This window comes from Protomyctophum bolini (genome assembly GCF_963924005.1).
Source record: "Protomyctophum bolini genome assembly, chromosome: 17".
NCBI lineage: Eukaryota > Metazoa > Chordata > Actinopteri > Myctophiformes > Myctophidae > Protomyctophum > Protomyctophum bolini.
In genome coordinates this window covers 41,666,615-41,683,554 of record NC_137878.1, presented here as the reverse complement: position 1 = coordinate 41,683,554, position 16,940 = coordinate 41,666,615, and the positions used below count along the sequence as shown (strand labels likewise).

Here is a 16,940-nt window from a genome sequence, read left to right as displayed (position 1 = left end):
TTTGGCATTTAAAACCAGGTATTTATTGAAGTGACTTTTTTTTCTTTTCAAACAAAACCCAACAGTCATTAAAACAATGGAGTGCTTGTAACATTAATGACGTACAATAAAATAATCTCCAGGTTGAGGAAAATAAAAACATAAAACTATTGAAACCAATAATATGACAAATAAGAAAGCTGTGTGGGGGGCGCGCACGCACACACACACACACACACACACACACACACACACACACACGCACACACACGCACACACACACACACACACACACACACACGTTACATGTGCTATGCTGAACTCACTGTCGTTCAACAAAATTTCTATTTACTCCTTTTATAAACGAAAATATTTTTTTTTCCACATTCCCCAGGTGGGTGTCTGGTGAGTCCCACCCACTCCCATTCAGATGCCCATATGGTGAAATTGACAAAGAAAAGATATTAACTTTTAGAACTTGACAAAACAGTTTTCATATAGTTTTAAACAAAATGCGTATACAGTTGCCATCATGCAGAATTAGAACAAATACATCTGTCAATCACACTTGTGGCAAGAAAAGCTTGCATTCATTTAGTATTTCAACATTTACACATAAAACGAAGCATCGGAAACCAATTCAATATATATATATATAAAAAATAAAGCCATGCCTTTTTTTTGTTGAACAGCCTCTCCAAAGCACTGGGCACCGTGAAGGGTCTGGGCCCACTGGGCACCGTGAAGGGTCTGGGCCCACTGGGCACCGTGAAGGGTCTGGGCCCACTGGGCACCGTGAAGAGTCTGGGCACACACAAGACTACAGAGAGATTGGAACACTTTTCAGCTGAGCCTCTAAGGGCTATATCTACCCTTTATAAACCTCCACCAAACACTGAACTGAAATGACATGAAAAGCATTTTCATGTCATGACATGTCCTGACATGTCCTGACATGTCTCTCACATGTTTCTCACATGTTTCTCACGTCTATAAACTACGCGTTCGATTACCGCTGCTCTCTTTAAAATATTAGCCCGTAAAAAAACAAAACATATTCAAACCGTATTGCACTTCAGTAAATGATATTATATTAAATAATAATAATAATAATAATAATTAGTCCCATGAAATAAGAAGGGCCAAAAAAAAAAAGCTCTCACTGGCTCCCCCCAGTGGACGTGGAAAGCTCCTCATTGCTAGTGAACAGTCTGCTCACTGCTGGGGGCGGTAGCAGGCGTCAGGCTGCCCCCTAGTGGACAGTCACTGCTGGGGGCGGTAGCAGGCGTCAGGCTGCCCCCTAGTGGACAGTCACTGCTGGGGGCGGTAGCAGGCTGCCCCCTAGTGGACAGTCTGCTCACTGCTGGGGGCGGTAGCAGGCTGCCCCCTAGTGGACAGTCACTGCTGGGGGCGGTAGCAGGCTGCCCCCTAGTGGACAGTCACTGCTGGGGGCGGTAGCAGGCTGCCCCCTAGTGGACAGTCACTGCTGGGGGCGGTAGCAGGCGTCTGGCTGCCACATCCGCAGGTCCACCATCACCTGGTTGAGTTTCTGCATCCACAGGTTCCTCTCGTCCTTGGTGTCGGCACACAGCCAGTTCCTGACGCCACCACAAGGAGGCAAGAAGCACGTTAGTTACCGTTTACATTTCCCTCTGAAAAGTGCTAGGAGGAGGAGGAGAGGACACTCACAGGGACATTAAAGTTAAAGTACCCCACCTGGGGGGACAGACAGGGCCTTCTATGTCTCTGCCCCCAACCTGGACAGACAGGGCCTTCTATGTCTCTGCCCCCAACCTGGGGGGACAGACGGGCCTTCTATGTCTCTGCCCCCAACCTGGGGGGACAGACGGGCCTTCTATGTCTCTGCCCCCAACCTGGGGGGACAGACAGGGCCTTCTATGTCTCTGCCCCCAACCTGGGGGGACAGACGGGCCTTCTATGTCTCTGCCCCCAACCTGGGGGGACAGACAGGGCCTTCTATGTCTCTGCCCCCAACCTGGGGGGACAGACGGGCCTTCTATGTCTCTGCCCCCAACCTGGGGGGACAGACGGGCCTTCTATGTCTCTGCCCCCAACCTCTGGAAAGAACTCCCCAATCATCTCAGAGTTGCCCCCCCCCCCCCCCTCCTCTCCTTTAAAACCCACCTCTTCAGGATAGCGTTCCCCAGCTGAGGTCTGGTTAAGATGTTCCCCCATTCCTTTAAAACCCACCTCTTCAGGATAGCGTTCCCCAGCTGAGGTCTGGTTAAGATGTTCCCCCATTCCTTTAAAACCCACCTCTTCAGGATAGCGTTCCCCAGCTGAGGTCTGGTTAAGATGTTCCCCCATTCCTTTAAAACCCACCTCTTCAGGATAGCGTTCCCCAGCTGAGGTCTGGTTAAGATGTTCCCCCATTCCTTGCTTAGCCTTTCATGTTTTTAACCTATAGCACCGACATTTTACTTGCCTTTTTGTTTAGTTTCTTGAATTAAAGTTGTTCCTACTGTTTTATGTAAAGCACTTTGGGTACTTAGAAAGAGCACTATATAAATCTGAGCTATTATTATTATTTAATTTTTTAAGATATTTTTTGCGGCTTACGCCTTCTTATTGTTTTCTCGAAGGGACAGACAGACAGTAGGCCGACAGGAAACGGGAGAGAGATGGGGGGGGAAGACATGCAGTAGGCTGACAGGAAACGGGAGAGAGATGGGGGGGGAAGACATGCAGTAGGCTGACAGGAAACGGGAGAGAGATGGGGGGGGAAGACATGCAGTAAAGGCCGTGTCGGGATCGGGGGTCGATTCAAATCGGTATGAGCCGTCTGCCCCGCTGTTAATTAAATATTCACTATTACCCTTTGACAAAGTAAACGTTTTTCAGACCTGTTTATTTATGTTTAAATTCAAATAATGCATTCAAGACATTCCGTCTTCTTTTCACAATTTCTTCCGTGTTACTTCTGACATTCACTCCTGCCCCACAAGGCAAAGAGATCATTTTGAATTACCCTATTGTCGCACGTCCAAACATCAATCTTTCATCAAATTTAGAGGCCCCTCATCTATGGAACTCCCTAGAAAGATGCTTCACTTAAATCCTCATTATCCTTAGGCCAATATTCAAAAAACATCTAAAGAAATATCTTATTTCTTCCTCTCTGTAGATTACATGTTTTACCTTGATGCGTTATATTTTATTTTGTGTGTTTGTTGTTGTATTGTTTATTTCTGTTTTTTGTACAGTCTGTGTTTTTATTTCTTTACTGCACAGCTGCCCCCCTTTGACAACTTGTAGACTTATGTACTGTTCTTTATGAACTTTTAATCTGTTTAAACCAATGACCTCTTCCTACAGGAAAGGCCTTCTGGCTTCTTCCCTTCCTTGCATTGTATTTTTGTTCTTTGATATGTTATTGTCTATTTTTTGTACTACATGCTAAATAAATAAACCTAAAACCTAAACCCGCGGCACACTGCGACTGGATTACCAGTCGGGTGCCCAGACGGTTACGCCACCGCCTGGGCCATTATCATTATTATTATTATGATGAACAGGACAGACACTCACTTGGTGACACACATGGTGTTCCTGCACTGGGACATTATTATTATTATTATTATTATGATGAACAGGACAGACACTCACTTGGTGACACACATGGTGTTCCTGCACTGGGACACCAGCGTCTCCCTGTCCTCGTCCCTCTGGGGACGCACGGTGACCAGCTCGAAGGTGTTGGGCCGGGCGCAGAACTCGCGGTTGGCCGGCTCCACCTTACGGCTGGTACAGTTGGCCAGGTTCAGTCGACCCATGGGCTTCTGGAGGAGAAGAACACGTTAGACACAGAACCATGGGCTTCTGGAGAACAACAGACACAGACCCATGGGCTTCTGGAGGAGAAGAACACGTTAGACACAGAACCATGGGCTTCTGGAGAACAACAGACACAGAACCATGGGCTTCTGGAGAACAACACACAGAACCATGGGCTTCTGGAGGAGAAGAACACATTAGACACAGAACCATGGGCTTCTGGAGAGCAACACACAGACCCATGGGCTTCTGGAGAACAACACACAGACCCATGGGCTTCTGGAGAACAACACACAGAACCATGGGCTTCTGGAGAACAACAGACACAGAACCATGGCTCAGACACGCACCCTCTGTAGACATTTTTAAATCTCAACTCAAGACTCGCCTCTTCACTCTTGCTTTTAGTTGAGTTTTAATATGCACGTTCCTACCCTGTCCTGACTGACTTGCTGCATGTGGTGTTTTGTATTTGTTTTTATTTATTTTATGTTGCCATGTTCAATTTTGTTCTTTGCCATTGTTCTATCATTTTAACTACTTGTGTTTTATTGTATTCTATTTTTGTGTCCTGCCCCGTGAAGCACTTTGAGCTGCATTTATGTATGAAAGGTGCTATACAAATAAAGTTTATTATTATTATTATAAGAGACAGAACCATGATAACATGCGTCTCAGTGTGTCGGTCGGTACCTTGCGTCTCTCGTCGTCCGGGTAGGTCCAGTAGGAGATGCAGTGACCCGACAGGACACACCACCTCCGGTGCCATGCCCCGAAACCACTCACGTCCTCGAACATGGTCTGAAACAGTCATTAACATTATTAATGTCCTCAAAACATGGTCTGAAACAGTCATTAACATTATTAATGTCTTCAAAACATGGTCTGAAACAGTCATTAACATTATTAACGTCTTCAAAACATGGTCTGAAACAGTCATTAACATTATTAATGTCTTCAAAACATGGTCTGAAACAGTCATTAACATTATTAATGTCTTCAAAACATGGTCTGAAACAGTCATTAACATTATTAACGTCCTCAAAACATGGTCTGAAACAGTCATTAACATTATTAATGTCTTCAAAACATGGTCTGAAACAGTCATTAACATTATTAATGTCCTCAAAACATGGTCTGAAACAGTCATTAACATTATTAATGTCCTCAAAACATGGTCTGAAACAGTCATTAACATTATTAATGTCCTCAAAACATGGTCTGAAACAGTCATTAACATTATTAATGTCCTCAAAACATGGTCTGAAACAGTCATTAACATTATTAACGTCCTCAAAACATGGTCTGGAACAGTCATTAACATTATTAATGTCCTCAAAACATGGTCTGGAACAGTCATTAACATTATTAACGTCTTCAAAACATGGTCTGGAACAGTCATTAACATTATTAATGTCCTCAAAACATGGTCTGGAACAGTCATTAACATTATTAATGTCCTCAAAACATGGTCTGAAACAGTCATTAACATTATTAATGTCCTCAAAACATGGTCTGAAACAGTCATTAACATTATTAATGTCCTCAAAACATGGTCTGAAACAGTCATTAACATTATTAATGTCCTCAAAACATGGTCTGAAACAGTCATTAACATTATTAATGTCCTCAAAACATGGTCTGAAACAGTCATTAACATTATGAATGTCTTCAAAACATGGTCTGAAACAGTCATTAACATTATTAACGTCTTCAAAACATGGTCTGGAACAGTCATTAACATTATTAACGTCTTCAAAACATGGTCTGGAACTAGCCTAAGATTCAGACTCTCGTAGATTTATCGATTGTGACATTTTCTACAAGAGTCTAAGGCAAGCGAACTCACCCCTCGGCCATGCGCCAAAAAACCCTGCCCTCCAATATCTCTGAACATGACGTACTGACTGTACTACAGATGCTGAATCTATTCTAAGGTGCTTCCTCTGTGCCCCACCTGTCCGGTTTCCTGCATAGCGTTTAAAACCCAGAGGTCTGTAGTTGTCAATGTTTTAATCCACTCTGTGTCGGAATCTTTGCGCCATTTTGAATCCTTCCTCGAGTGTCAACTGTAGCCAGTTGCACTCATTTGGGGAGACGAGGACAGATCCAAGATGGCGGAAGGATTTCTGAGACAGAGTGCATTCAAAAACACTTTTTTTATTGAGCGTTGTGAGCTTGTAGATCAGATATTTGGTGTGTGTGTGTGTGAAGTCCAGTGTTGTTTTCGTCGACTAAAACTAAGACGAAAAATGTTTGTCGACTACCACTGACGAAAACTAAATGGAAACTAAATGAAAACTAAGCTAGGATGACTAAAACTGAGACTAAATATATTGACGATTTCGTCAACAAATAAAAACTAGACTAAAATGTTAGGAAGGGACTAGTGGACAAGAGATCCAGTATGAGTCATCTTACACTTGGTTGAATGCTGAACATAGCAGATCTACAAGCTCTCAATGCGTCGTGCTGTGACGCGTTGTGAGATTGTAGATCTGCTATTTTCAGCAGGTGTAGAATCAGCCGGCATTACCACGGCATCAAGGCCCGCCAAAATACATTTCAGTCGACTAAAAAAAATCAACTGTAGATTTAGTCGACTAAAACCAGACCAACACCAAGACAAGGCAGGTGACTGAAACTAAATTAAACGACACTCACCAGGAAGCCTCTCTCCTCCACGCTGCAGTCCACCTGACACTGCATCTTCAGGCAGATGTGGCCTTCCATAGGGCATCGGAATGGAACCTACACACACACACACACACACACACACACACACACACACACACACACACAGTTAGTGCCTTCCACAGGGCATCGGAATGGAACCTACACACACACACACACACACACACACACACACACACACACACACACACACACAGTTAGTGCCTTCCATAGGGCATTGGAATGGAACCCACACACACACGAGTAGTGTTCATTTTGACATCTAATTCAGATTTTTTGTTTTAGTCTTTTGAATAACACAATTTAGCACAGTTATTGCCTTCCATAGGGCATTGGAATGGAACCCACACACACACACACACACACACACACACACACACACACACACAGTTATTGCCTTCCATAGGGCATTGGAATGGAACCTACACACACAGTTAGTGCCTTCCATAGGGCATCTGAATGGAACCCACACACACACACACACACACACACACACACACACACAGTTAGTGTGGAAGTGTCCTTGAGCAAGACTCTGAACCCCTGATTGCTCCCGATGTGCTGGTTGGTGCCTTGCATGGTTTCCTCCACCATCGGTGTGTGAATGTAAGGCACAATGTACCACGCAGTACCACAATGTACCACACAATGTAAGGCACAATGTACCACGCAGTACCACAATGTACCACACAATGTAAGGCACAATGTACCACGCGGTCACTCCTTCTTTGAGTGGTGAAATATCTTTGTCAAAAACAGCACACGTACAACACGAGTTACACGACGCTGTGAGCTCGTATTTAAAGAAAAACATCAAGTGATTAAGATTAATGACCATTAATGCATTAGTGAAAAACCTGATTATCATTTGATTGAAGCTGCAATCTAGGACTTATTTTAAACAGGTTCCTCCCACACATATATAACCAATGAGTTTCCAAACCCTTTACAAACATGTGAGGCACAGGATCACACTGCAGGGCTTTGAGCTTGTAGATCTGTCATTTTGTCACGTCCGGAAGGTACACATTTAAGCAATATTACACGAGAGGGTGTGTGTGGGTTAACGTGATTATTGCCACGACAGTGATGCGGTCAGGAACGAGACGGAGTCGAGTTCCGCAAGCATCACTGAAGTGAGTCTTTCCAGGACTCATAAATTCCAAACCTGGAAAATGTTTTTTTTTTCTTTTCCAATTTCAAAATATTTCCTTGAATTGCAACTTCATGACCGTGTCTTTAAGGAATACAACTTTATTTTAACCAATCCGATTACTTCTAGATTGTAGCTTCAAACAAACGTGGCTAATGAATGACCAATACTACTACTGATCATTTCTGAAGAGCCACAGCGGTAAAATATTAAAATAATATTAATTAATAATTAATGAATCGGCCCTCAGACGGTAGTTTAACATCAAGGCAGCAGAAATCTAATTCCTCATGATGAGAACAGACTGGCAATCAGATCAACGTGACGACGTTGGAGTCATAACCAGAACACACAGAAACACCCTCTTGCTGTGCAGTGCGGTGAAACAAACCCCTTTCCCAAACGTACACAAATGTAATTATTTTTTAAAAGAAGAGAGAATAATTGTGGCCAAGTAACCTTGTAATGAAACATGTCTGTGAGAAACATGTCTGTGAGGAGCTGCTCTTCATGTTTGATCTACAGAGAGAGATGAAGGAAGGTGTGTGTGAACCATAGAAAAGATATGGACAAAGCGTTCTCCCGGGTCTGATATGGACGTAAGATGAAGCCTGTCAGTCCTTGAATTGTAAATCGCCATCTTTCTAGATCCGTTTGGGCCCAGCTGGCCCATTGGCTGGCCCAGACAACGAGGCGGGACTTCCCCCCCCCTTCTTCTTCGTTGGTTTTTATTTTGACTCGAACGGGGGGTGGCTCCCGATCATAGACTGTAACGGTAGCCACGCCCCTCAGAACATACGCGACTTTATGGCCATTTTTTTAAATAAATCTAAAAATCGCAATGATTTGAGACAATTTGTCAAAATGCCCGTTGACTGCCTTCTTGTGATTGGTCTATACCTTGGTCAAGGGGAACTTGTTCTTGCCGATGGAAGCGAGGGTCAGCTTGTGGGATCCAACCAGGCTGAAGTTACTGGTTCTGACCGAGTTGGGACCGCCGGGACTGGCCAGCACTGGAGACAAGAAGGACAGTTAGTGGTCACTCAGACTGGTCAGCACTGAACACACAAGAAGGACAGTTAGTGGTCACTCAGACTGGTCAGCACTGAACACACAACACACAAGAAGGACACCGGTCTCTCAGGATAGGATACCATAGCAGTTTGTTTCAATAGTAAGAAACTATAATCCAGGACTTCATTCCCATTCTGGTGTTCTAACTAAGCATTATGTTATACTTTAGCCATTTAAAAATAGCAGATCTACAAGCTCATAGCTACGAGCTTGTATAGGTCTGCTATATTTGAAATATCATGAAAATGTGGCGCAAATCTTTGAATATAATATTCTTTCGTTTCAGAAGACTTTTTATTTATTTGACGTCAGGTCTAAATGGGTTAATGCATTTAAAGTTATTGCAAAACGATCTTAGTTCGTTCGTAGTCTGTCTTACTATAATAATAATAACAATAATAATATTATTACCTGGAGTTTGGATAGTTTTCTGCAAGGAGGAGAAAAAACATAAAAATTAATTATAGTTAATTATAGTGACGAGTCAAACACAAGCATTTAGTTTTGTTTCATGGACAAATATTGGGACAAGACTTACAGTGATGGCAAGGAATCTCTTTGGGGTGATGGCCTGGGAAAAAAGAACCAGTTCATATGGTAAACAGAAAGAACCAGTTCATATGGTAAACATAAAGAACCAGTTCATATGGTAAACATAAAGAACCAGTTCATATGGTAAACATAAAGAACCAGTTCATATGGTAAACATAAAGAACCAGTTCATATGGTAAACATAAAGAACCAGTTCATATGGTAAACATAAAGAACCAGTTCATATGGTAAACATAAAGAACCAGTTCATATGGTAAACATAAAGAACCAGTTCATATGGTAAACAGAAAGAACCAGTTCATATGGTAAACATAAAGAACCAGTTCATATGGTAAACATAAAGAACCAGTTCATATGGTAAACATAAAGAACCAGTTCATATGGTAAACATAAAGAACCAGTTCATATGGTAAACATAAAGAACCAGTTCATATGGTAAACATAAAGAACCAGTTCATATGGTAAACATAAAGAACCAGTTCATATGGTAAACATAAAGAACCAGTTCATATGGTAAACATAAAGAACCAGTTCATATGGTAAACAGAAAGAACCAGTTCATATGGTAAACATAAAGAACCAGTTCATATGGTAAACATAAAGAACCGGATCATATGGTAAACATAAAGAACCAGTTCATATGGTAAACATAAAGAACCAGTTCATATGGTAAACATAAAGAACCAGTTCATATGGTAAACATAAAGAACCAGTTCATATGGTAAACATAAAGAACCAGTTCATATGGTAAACATAAAGAACCAGTTCATATGGTAAACATAAAGAACCAGTTCATATGGTAAACATAAAGAACCAGTTCATATGGTAAACATAAAGAACCAGTTCATATGGTAAACATAAAGAACCAGTTCATATGGTAAACAGAAAGAACCAGTTCATATGGTAAACATAAAGAACCAGTTCATATGGTAAACATAAAGAACCAGTTCATATGGTAAACATAAAGAACCAGTTCATATGGTAAACATAAAGAACCAGTTCATATGGTAAACATAAAGAACCAGTTCATATGGTAAACATAAAGAACCAGTTCATATGGTAAACATAAAGAACCAGTTCATATGGTAAACATAAAGAACCAGTTCATATGGTAAACATAAAGAACCAGTTCATATGGTAAACATAAAGAACCAGTTCATATGGTAAACATAAAGAACCAGTTCATATGGTAAACATAAAGAACCAGTTCATATGGTAAACATAAAGAACCAGTTCATATGGTAAACATAAAGAACCAGTTCATATGGTAAACATAAAGAACCAGTTCATATGGTAAACATAAAGAACCAGTTCATATGGTAAACAGAAAGAACCAGTTCATATGGTAAACATAAAGAACCAGTTCATATGGTAAACATAAAGAACCAGTTCATATGGTAAACATAAAGAACCAGTTCATATGGTAAACAGAAAGAACCAGTTCATATGGTAAACAGTGTAGATCTGCTATTTTCAGCAAGTGTAAAAATCAGTCATTACGACGGCATCAAGGCCCGCCAAAATACATTTTACTCGACTAAATCAGCTGTAGATTTAGTCGACTAAAACTAGACTAACACTAAAACATTCCAGGTGACTAAAATGTGACTGAAACTTAAATGAAAACTATTGAAGGTACTATATGACTAAAACTCAAATCTAATGTTGCTGCCAAAAACAACTCACCTTAGACTTGCTGGGTTTCTTCTTCTTGTCGTTGACCAGCTCACGTTTCTGGACCTAGAAGATGGTTTATGTCAAAGAATTCACATTTAACCCATTTGTGTTTCAAGCATTATGTTACACTTTAGCTATTGAAAAATAGCAGATCTACAAGCTCATAGCTCGCCACCGAGTGTCGCACTACGAGCTTGTAGGTCTGCTATTATTGAGAAATCGTGAAAATGTGACGCAAATCTTTGAATATTCTTTCAGAGCGAACGATTTTTACTCAAATCTTTTGCTCCTGAGGGGTCCCTGAGGGGTCCCTGGAACTACATATTTTCAGATGGGGGGGGGGGCTCGACGGCCCAATTACATATAATTGTTGGGGTCCTTGACATGAAATATTGAGCACCACTGATACAGAAACATATAGGTATTTCAGAAAACTGTCAGACTTAAGGGGGACGGGGGGGGGAAGACACCTACCAAGTAGTAGACCTCGATGTCGATCTCAAAGTCACTGTTGACGTCAGACCTGCACGTTGGACATGGAAGAGAACATGTTCAGATCACTAGTCTACACTCTACTCTACACCTGCCTTCATTTCATCTGATTGTCTGTCTGGCAGGCACTTAACAAGCGATCGTTAACTGTGTCTGTCAGAGAGGGGCAGAGAAGAGTGGCTTTGCTCAACTTGGTTTATATGAAGGTACATGTTCGATATATCATGCAGTCTTACTTATTAGCCTATATTTAGGCTATTAAGTACTAGTACTCACATGGTGAACTTGGTGCTGAAGGTCAGGGTCTAGGTACTAGGTAGTATTAGTACTAGGTAGTATTAGTACTAGTTACTAGGTATTAGTACTCACATGGTGAACTTGGTGCTGAAGGTCAGGGCGTCTCCGCTCAGCGCGCTGCGCGTGCTGGCGAGGGGCGTGGCCACCGTGTGCTCGGCTCCCGCTCGGATCATCAGGAAGAAGTAATGATTGGACGACTCTGAAGAGATGGACCAATAGGAAGAGAGATTAATGTCAGGAAGAAGTAACGATTGGACGACTGACTCTGAAGAGATGGACCAATAGGACGATAGATTAATGTCTCATCGCAAACTTTCACTCCAAATGACTTGATCGGTGATCGACTATTTACCCGATCTGGGAAACAAATATATTTTATACCATTTAACTGGTATAAAAATCAGGTATAAAGTATAATATCGTTTTGAATCTTTGTGACAGGCCCTCACACACACACACACACACACACACACACACACAGTTAGGATTCAGAGGACCTTTCCAGAACAGTACCTGGCGTGTTGGCAGCCGAGCAGACAAAGTCTGCTTTGAGAGGCAGACGCAGCTCCAGCAGAGAGATGGAGCCCTTGGAGGCAGAAACACCCATCATGTCCTTGGAGGAGGCGGCGGCGGCACCACCAGCCTGGGTCCGACCGCCAGCAGAACCCTCACCACCAGCCTGGGTCCGACCGCTGGCAGAACCCTCACCACCAGCCTGGGTCCGACCGCTCGCAGAACCCTGGTTCTTCAGCTGCTCCAACGCAACCTTCACCGTGGCCCGCCTCTCCGCTGCACGGCGAGAGACAGACGAGACAGAGAGAGAAACCGTTCGTTCAATTCACCATGGAAATACCTTTAGAACAGGGGTGGGCAATTATTATTTTTCCCATTTGCAAAGCAATGGTAAACTAAATGTGAAACATTTGACTCAAATTAGAGGCAGAGTGACTATTTTACATCATGATGATGTACAATAAGAGCACCCCTCACTTCACATGGGTGTGATTTTTTTTTACTTTCTACTTGCAGGCTTGAGACGTTTCCTTTCCCAGTTGAAAACTATGTTTTTGTTTAAGTTACAAGTCCTGTAAATACTAGCATTTTCTTTTAACAATGAGAACATTAGAGGTAGCTCTCTTAATAGTTCCATTCAGAGGACACTGGAGGTGCCACTTTCACAACCCATGGTGCGCTGCTTACTATCGAGAGATGAGTGAGTCACAACCATTAAACAATAACGTTCTGAAAACAATAATAAGCCAACCAGTGATGGTATTGTTGAGACTTGGCAGCCTGGCAGGCGCTGTATGTTGACGTGTGCACCTTCGTTCTGCCAGATTTAATTTGTGGTTCAACGGTACGTCGATCGAGAATACATGGGCTTCAAAATAAAAGCAATGCGGTTTTAGTCCACCCATAAGGTCATTAGAAAGTATGTTTTATTTTCGGATTATCAAGTAATCTTTCACGGGCCGGTCAGAGTCAGCCGGCGGGCCATATTTGGCCCGCGGGCCGTACAATGCCCAGGTCTGCTTTAGAATGTGGTTCACTTCACCATGGAAATACTTTTAGAAAGTGGTTCAAGTCCTAACGGGAACATCGACCATAGAATAGTCCCCACTCCTTTGGGGTGTTTATACATTTATATGCGTCTATAGAATATCTCCACTAGGAGCAGTGAGCAGCCATTCTGCCCCTCGGGGACTCAATGCAGGGTACAGAGTCTTGCTCAGGGACATCAACACATCGCTGACCTGGCCTGGAATCGTTCCTGGGACAACCTAGAGCTCCTCAGCACCACTGACCACTCAGCTATGGGACAACCAGGACCTCTGGCTCCTCCCAGGGCTAACTGACCACTCAGCTATGGGACAACCAGGACCTCTGGCTCCTCCCAGGGCTAACTGACCACTCAGCTATGGGACAACCAGGACCTCTGGCTCCACCCAGGGCTAACTGACCACTCAGCTATGACCTTCTGGCTCCTCCCAGGTCTAACTGACCACTCAGCTATGACCGCCCCAAAGTGTATTATTTTTTATCCCACGATTTTGTAACCCATTTTTCACCCCCTGTGTCAATCATCTAATGTGATCCTGGGCTCTACACACCCTCCACCAAACTAGTCCCCATATATGGGGGACAAGGGGAGAGCAACAGACTTGAACTCATGCTTCCTTCATGCCTGAGTGTCCAAGTTGCTCCTTTACAACCTGACAGGGGGGAGTTTCCCTGGTTGGACATCGTAGCGCGTGGAAGGAACACGTTATTCCAACCAGTTCCTTTCCCCTCCATCAGGCGCCCCGGCTGGCCAGGGGGAGGCAGTATAGAGACCAGTTCTTTTCCCCTCCACCAGGCGCCCCGGCTGGCCAGGGGGAGGCAGTTTCCAAAGTGTATTAATAACTCACTGGCCACCAGCAGCAGCCTCTCGGCCTCCGCCTCCACCTGGGAGCCCTTGCCGTGCTCTAGGTCGGTGCAGCAGTTCAGGGCCTGGCTGGCCTGGTGGATGATGGTCTGCTGCAGGTTCAGCTCCTCACTCAGGACCTACAGGGGGAGGGGGGGGGGGGGGGGAGGGAGGGGAGGGGGGAGAGGGAGGAGGGGAGGGGGGGGAGGTGGGGAGGGAGGGGGAGGGGAGGGAGGGGAGGGGGGAGAGGGAGGAGGGGGAGGTGGGGAGGGGGGAGAGGGTCAGTCAAACTGCAGGTTCACATTATGTAGATCGTACAGACGATATTCGGAGTCTGACGGTTCCGCTAGTCATACATCATAAGACTTAAATGTATTTATTCTAGTCATACATCATAAGACTTAAATGTATTTATTCTAGTCATACATCACAAGACTTAACTGTATTTATTCTAGTCATACATCACAAGACTTAAATGTATTTATTCTAGTCATACATCATAAGACTTAAATGTATTTATTCTAGTCATACATCATAAGACTTAAATGTATTTATTCTAGTCGTACATCACAAGACTTAAATGTATTTATTCTAGTCATACATCACAAGACTTAAATGTATTTATTCTAGTCGTACATCACAAGACTTAAATGTATTTATTCTAGTCATACATCACAAGACTTAACTGTATTTATTCTGTGTCTATATACTGTCCAATAGCGATGCACCATTCTTTATTCAGTATTTCAGCCGTGACGGGAGCGCCCCCTCCTGAGATACTTCCGGGTCCTACTTTTGTGTCCCCATAGAGTTATACTGTGTCCCCATAGAGTTATACTGTGTCCCCATAGAGTTATACTGTGTCCCCATAGAGTTATACTGTGTCCCCATAGAGTTATACTAGTCTGTGACGCTCCGTCGGACTAAATCTGAGACGAAAACCACCATGAAAGTCTCATTTTACCGCTTTCCTTTCCTTGCAACAACAAAGCTGTGCTGCTCTCCCAAATCTGGCTGTGACCCTAACCCCACATGGAATACTATCGCCATTTTATTTTATTGTGTCAACTAAATCCTCATTAATGCAAACTAGATTCAACATACTCAAGCCTGCACACCTTCTAAATATGCCCCCGAAATATTTTACTGAGCAAATGGAGCTGTTACCACCTTCAATAATAATGATAATTAATAATAGTCTTTATTGTCTCCACATCATATTTCTTTTTTTGTCATGGACACTTCAGCACAGAACATTAATAATTCTACTCGAGTTGGAAGCATTAAGACCCATTTTAACCCTCAATGGCTTCCTTTCAGAAAAATAACGTCATTGTAAAAAGATTCACGTGTTTAGATATTCTATTTACAATGAGATGCGGACGGGAGCTGGTGCCACTCGGACCCGGACGTAACGTAACGTAGGTCTACAAAATGACCCGGACGTAACGTAGCTCTACAAAATGACGTCGGGACTTAAATACTGAATTCATTGTCTATACTGTCCAATAGCACTGCACCATTCGAACATCACTACATTAATTATATATAAATATGTATCGTCTTTAGTCTGTAGTTTCTGAACATTACTACATTAATTATATATAAATATGTATTGTCTTTAGTCTGTAGTTTCTGAACATCACTACATTAATTATAAATAAATATGTATTGTCTTTAGTCTGTAGCTTCTGAACATTACTACATTAATTATATATAAATATGTATTGTCTTTAGTCTGTAGTTTCTGAACATTACTACATTAATTATATATAAATATGTATTGTCTTTAGTCTGTAGTTGCTGAACATTACTACATTAATTATATATAAATATGTATCGTCTTTAGTCTGTAGTTTCTGAACATTACTACATTAATTATATATAAATATGTATTGTCTTTAGTCTGTAGTTTCTGAACATCACTACATTAATTATAAATAAATATGTATTGTCTTTAGTCTGTAGCTTCTGAACATTACTACATTAATTATATATAAATATGTATTGTCTTTAGTCTGTAGTTTCTGAACATCACTACATTAATTATATATAAATATGTATTGTCTTTAGTCTGTAGTTTCTGAACATCACTACATTAATTATATATAAATATGTATAGTCTTTAGTCTGTAGTTTCTGAACATTACTACATTAATTATATATGAATATGTATAGTCTTTAGTCTGTAGTTGCTGAACAACATTACTACATTAATTATATATAAATATGTATTGTCTTTAGTCTGTAGTTTCTGAACATTACTACATTAATTATATATAAATATGTATTGTCTTTAGTCTGTAGTTTCTGAACATCACTACATTAATTATATATAAATATGTATTGTCTTTAGTCTGTAGTTTCTGAACATCACTACATTAATTATATATAAATATGTATTGTCTTTAGTCTGTAGTTTCTGAACATCACTACATTAATTATATATGAATATGTATCGTCTTTAGTCTGTAGTTTCTGAACATCACTACATTAATTATATATAAATATGTATGGTCTTTAGTCTGTAGTTTCTGAACATCACTACATTAATTATATATAAGTATGGTCTTTAGTTGCTGAAGTAGCAGCACTAGTTATAAGGTTAGTAAAGATAACGAACCTTCATCTTGTGTTTGATGTTAGCAGCACTAGCCGCTCTGGGTTCGTCCAGACGTTTGGAAACGTCTTCTTTCCTCACGATGGCCTGCTTCTCATCAGGTCTGTCCACGTCCTTCTTTCTGATGGACCGGTACGCGTCCACACTGGAGCGCGCGCACACACACACACACACACACACACACACACACACGATTGTTAGGG

The 16,940-nt window shown here is 42.0% G+C and overlaps 1 protein-coding gene across 1 annotated transcript in view; it reads right to left on the bottom strand.

Moving 5' to 3' along the window:
- anln (anillin, actin binding protein) overlaps nucleotides 1-16,940 on the bottom strand; it is a 34,626-nt gene continuing 17,686 nt past the window's right edge. The window contains exons 13-26 of the mRNA XM_080788015.1: nucleotides 16,741-16,882; nucleotides 14,122-14,257; nucleotides 12,227-12,502; nucleotides 11,786-11,912; nucleotides 11,399-11,447; nucleotides 10,934-10,987; nucleotides 9,234-9,266; nucleotides 9,107-9,125; nucleotides 8,522-8,634; nucleotides 6,439-6,525; nucleotides 4,468-4,575; nucleotides 3,607-3,779; nucleotides 1,464-1,577; nucleotides 1-1,335 (exon numbers count right to left, since the gene is read on the bottom strand). Coding sequence (XP_080644141.1) covers nucleotides 1,179-1,335; nucleotides 1,464-1,577; nucleotides 3,607-3,779; nucleotides 4,468-4,575; nucleotides 6,439-6,525; nucleotides 8,522-8,634; nucleotides 9,107-9,125; nucleotides 9,234-9,266; nucleotides 10,934-10,987; nucleotides 11,399-11,447; nucleotides 11,786-11,912; nucleotides 12,227-12,502; nucleotides 14,122-14,257; nucleotides 16,741-16,882 — 1,588 coding nt within the window. The 3' untranslated portion in view covers nucleotides 1-1,178. The remainder of the gene's footprint in view (nucleotides 1,336-1,463; nucleotides 1,578-3,606; nucleotides 3,780-4,467; nucleotides 4,576-6,438; nucleotides 6,526-8,521; nucleotides 8,635-9,106; nucleotides 9,126-9,233; nucleotides 9,267-10,933; nucleotides 10,988-11,398; nucleotides 11,448-11,785; nucleotides 11,913-12,226; nucleotides 12,503-14,121; nucleotides 14,258-16,740; nucleotides 16,883-16,940) is intronic.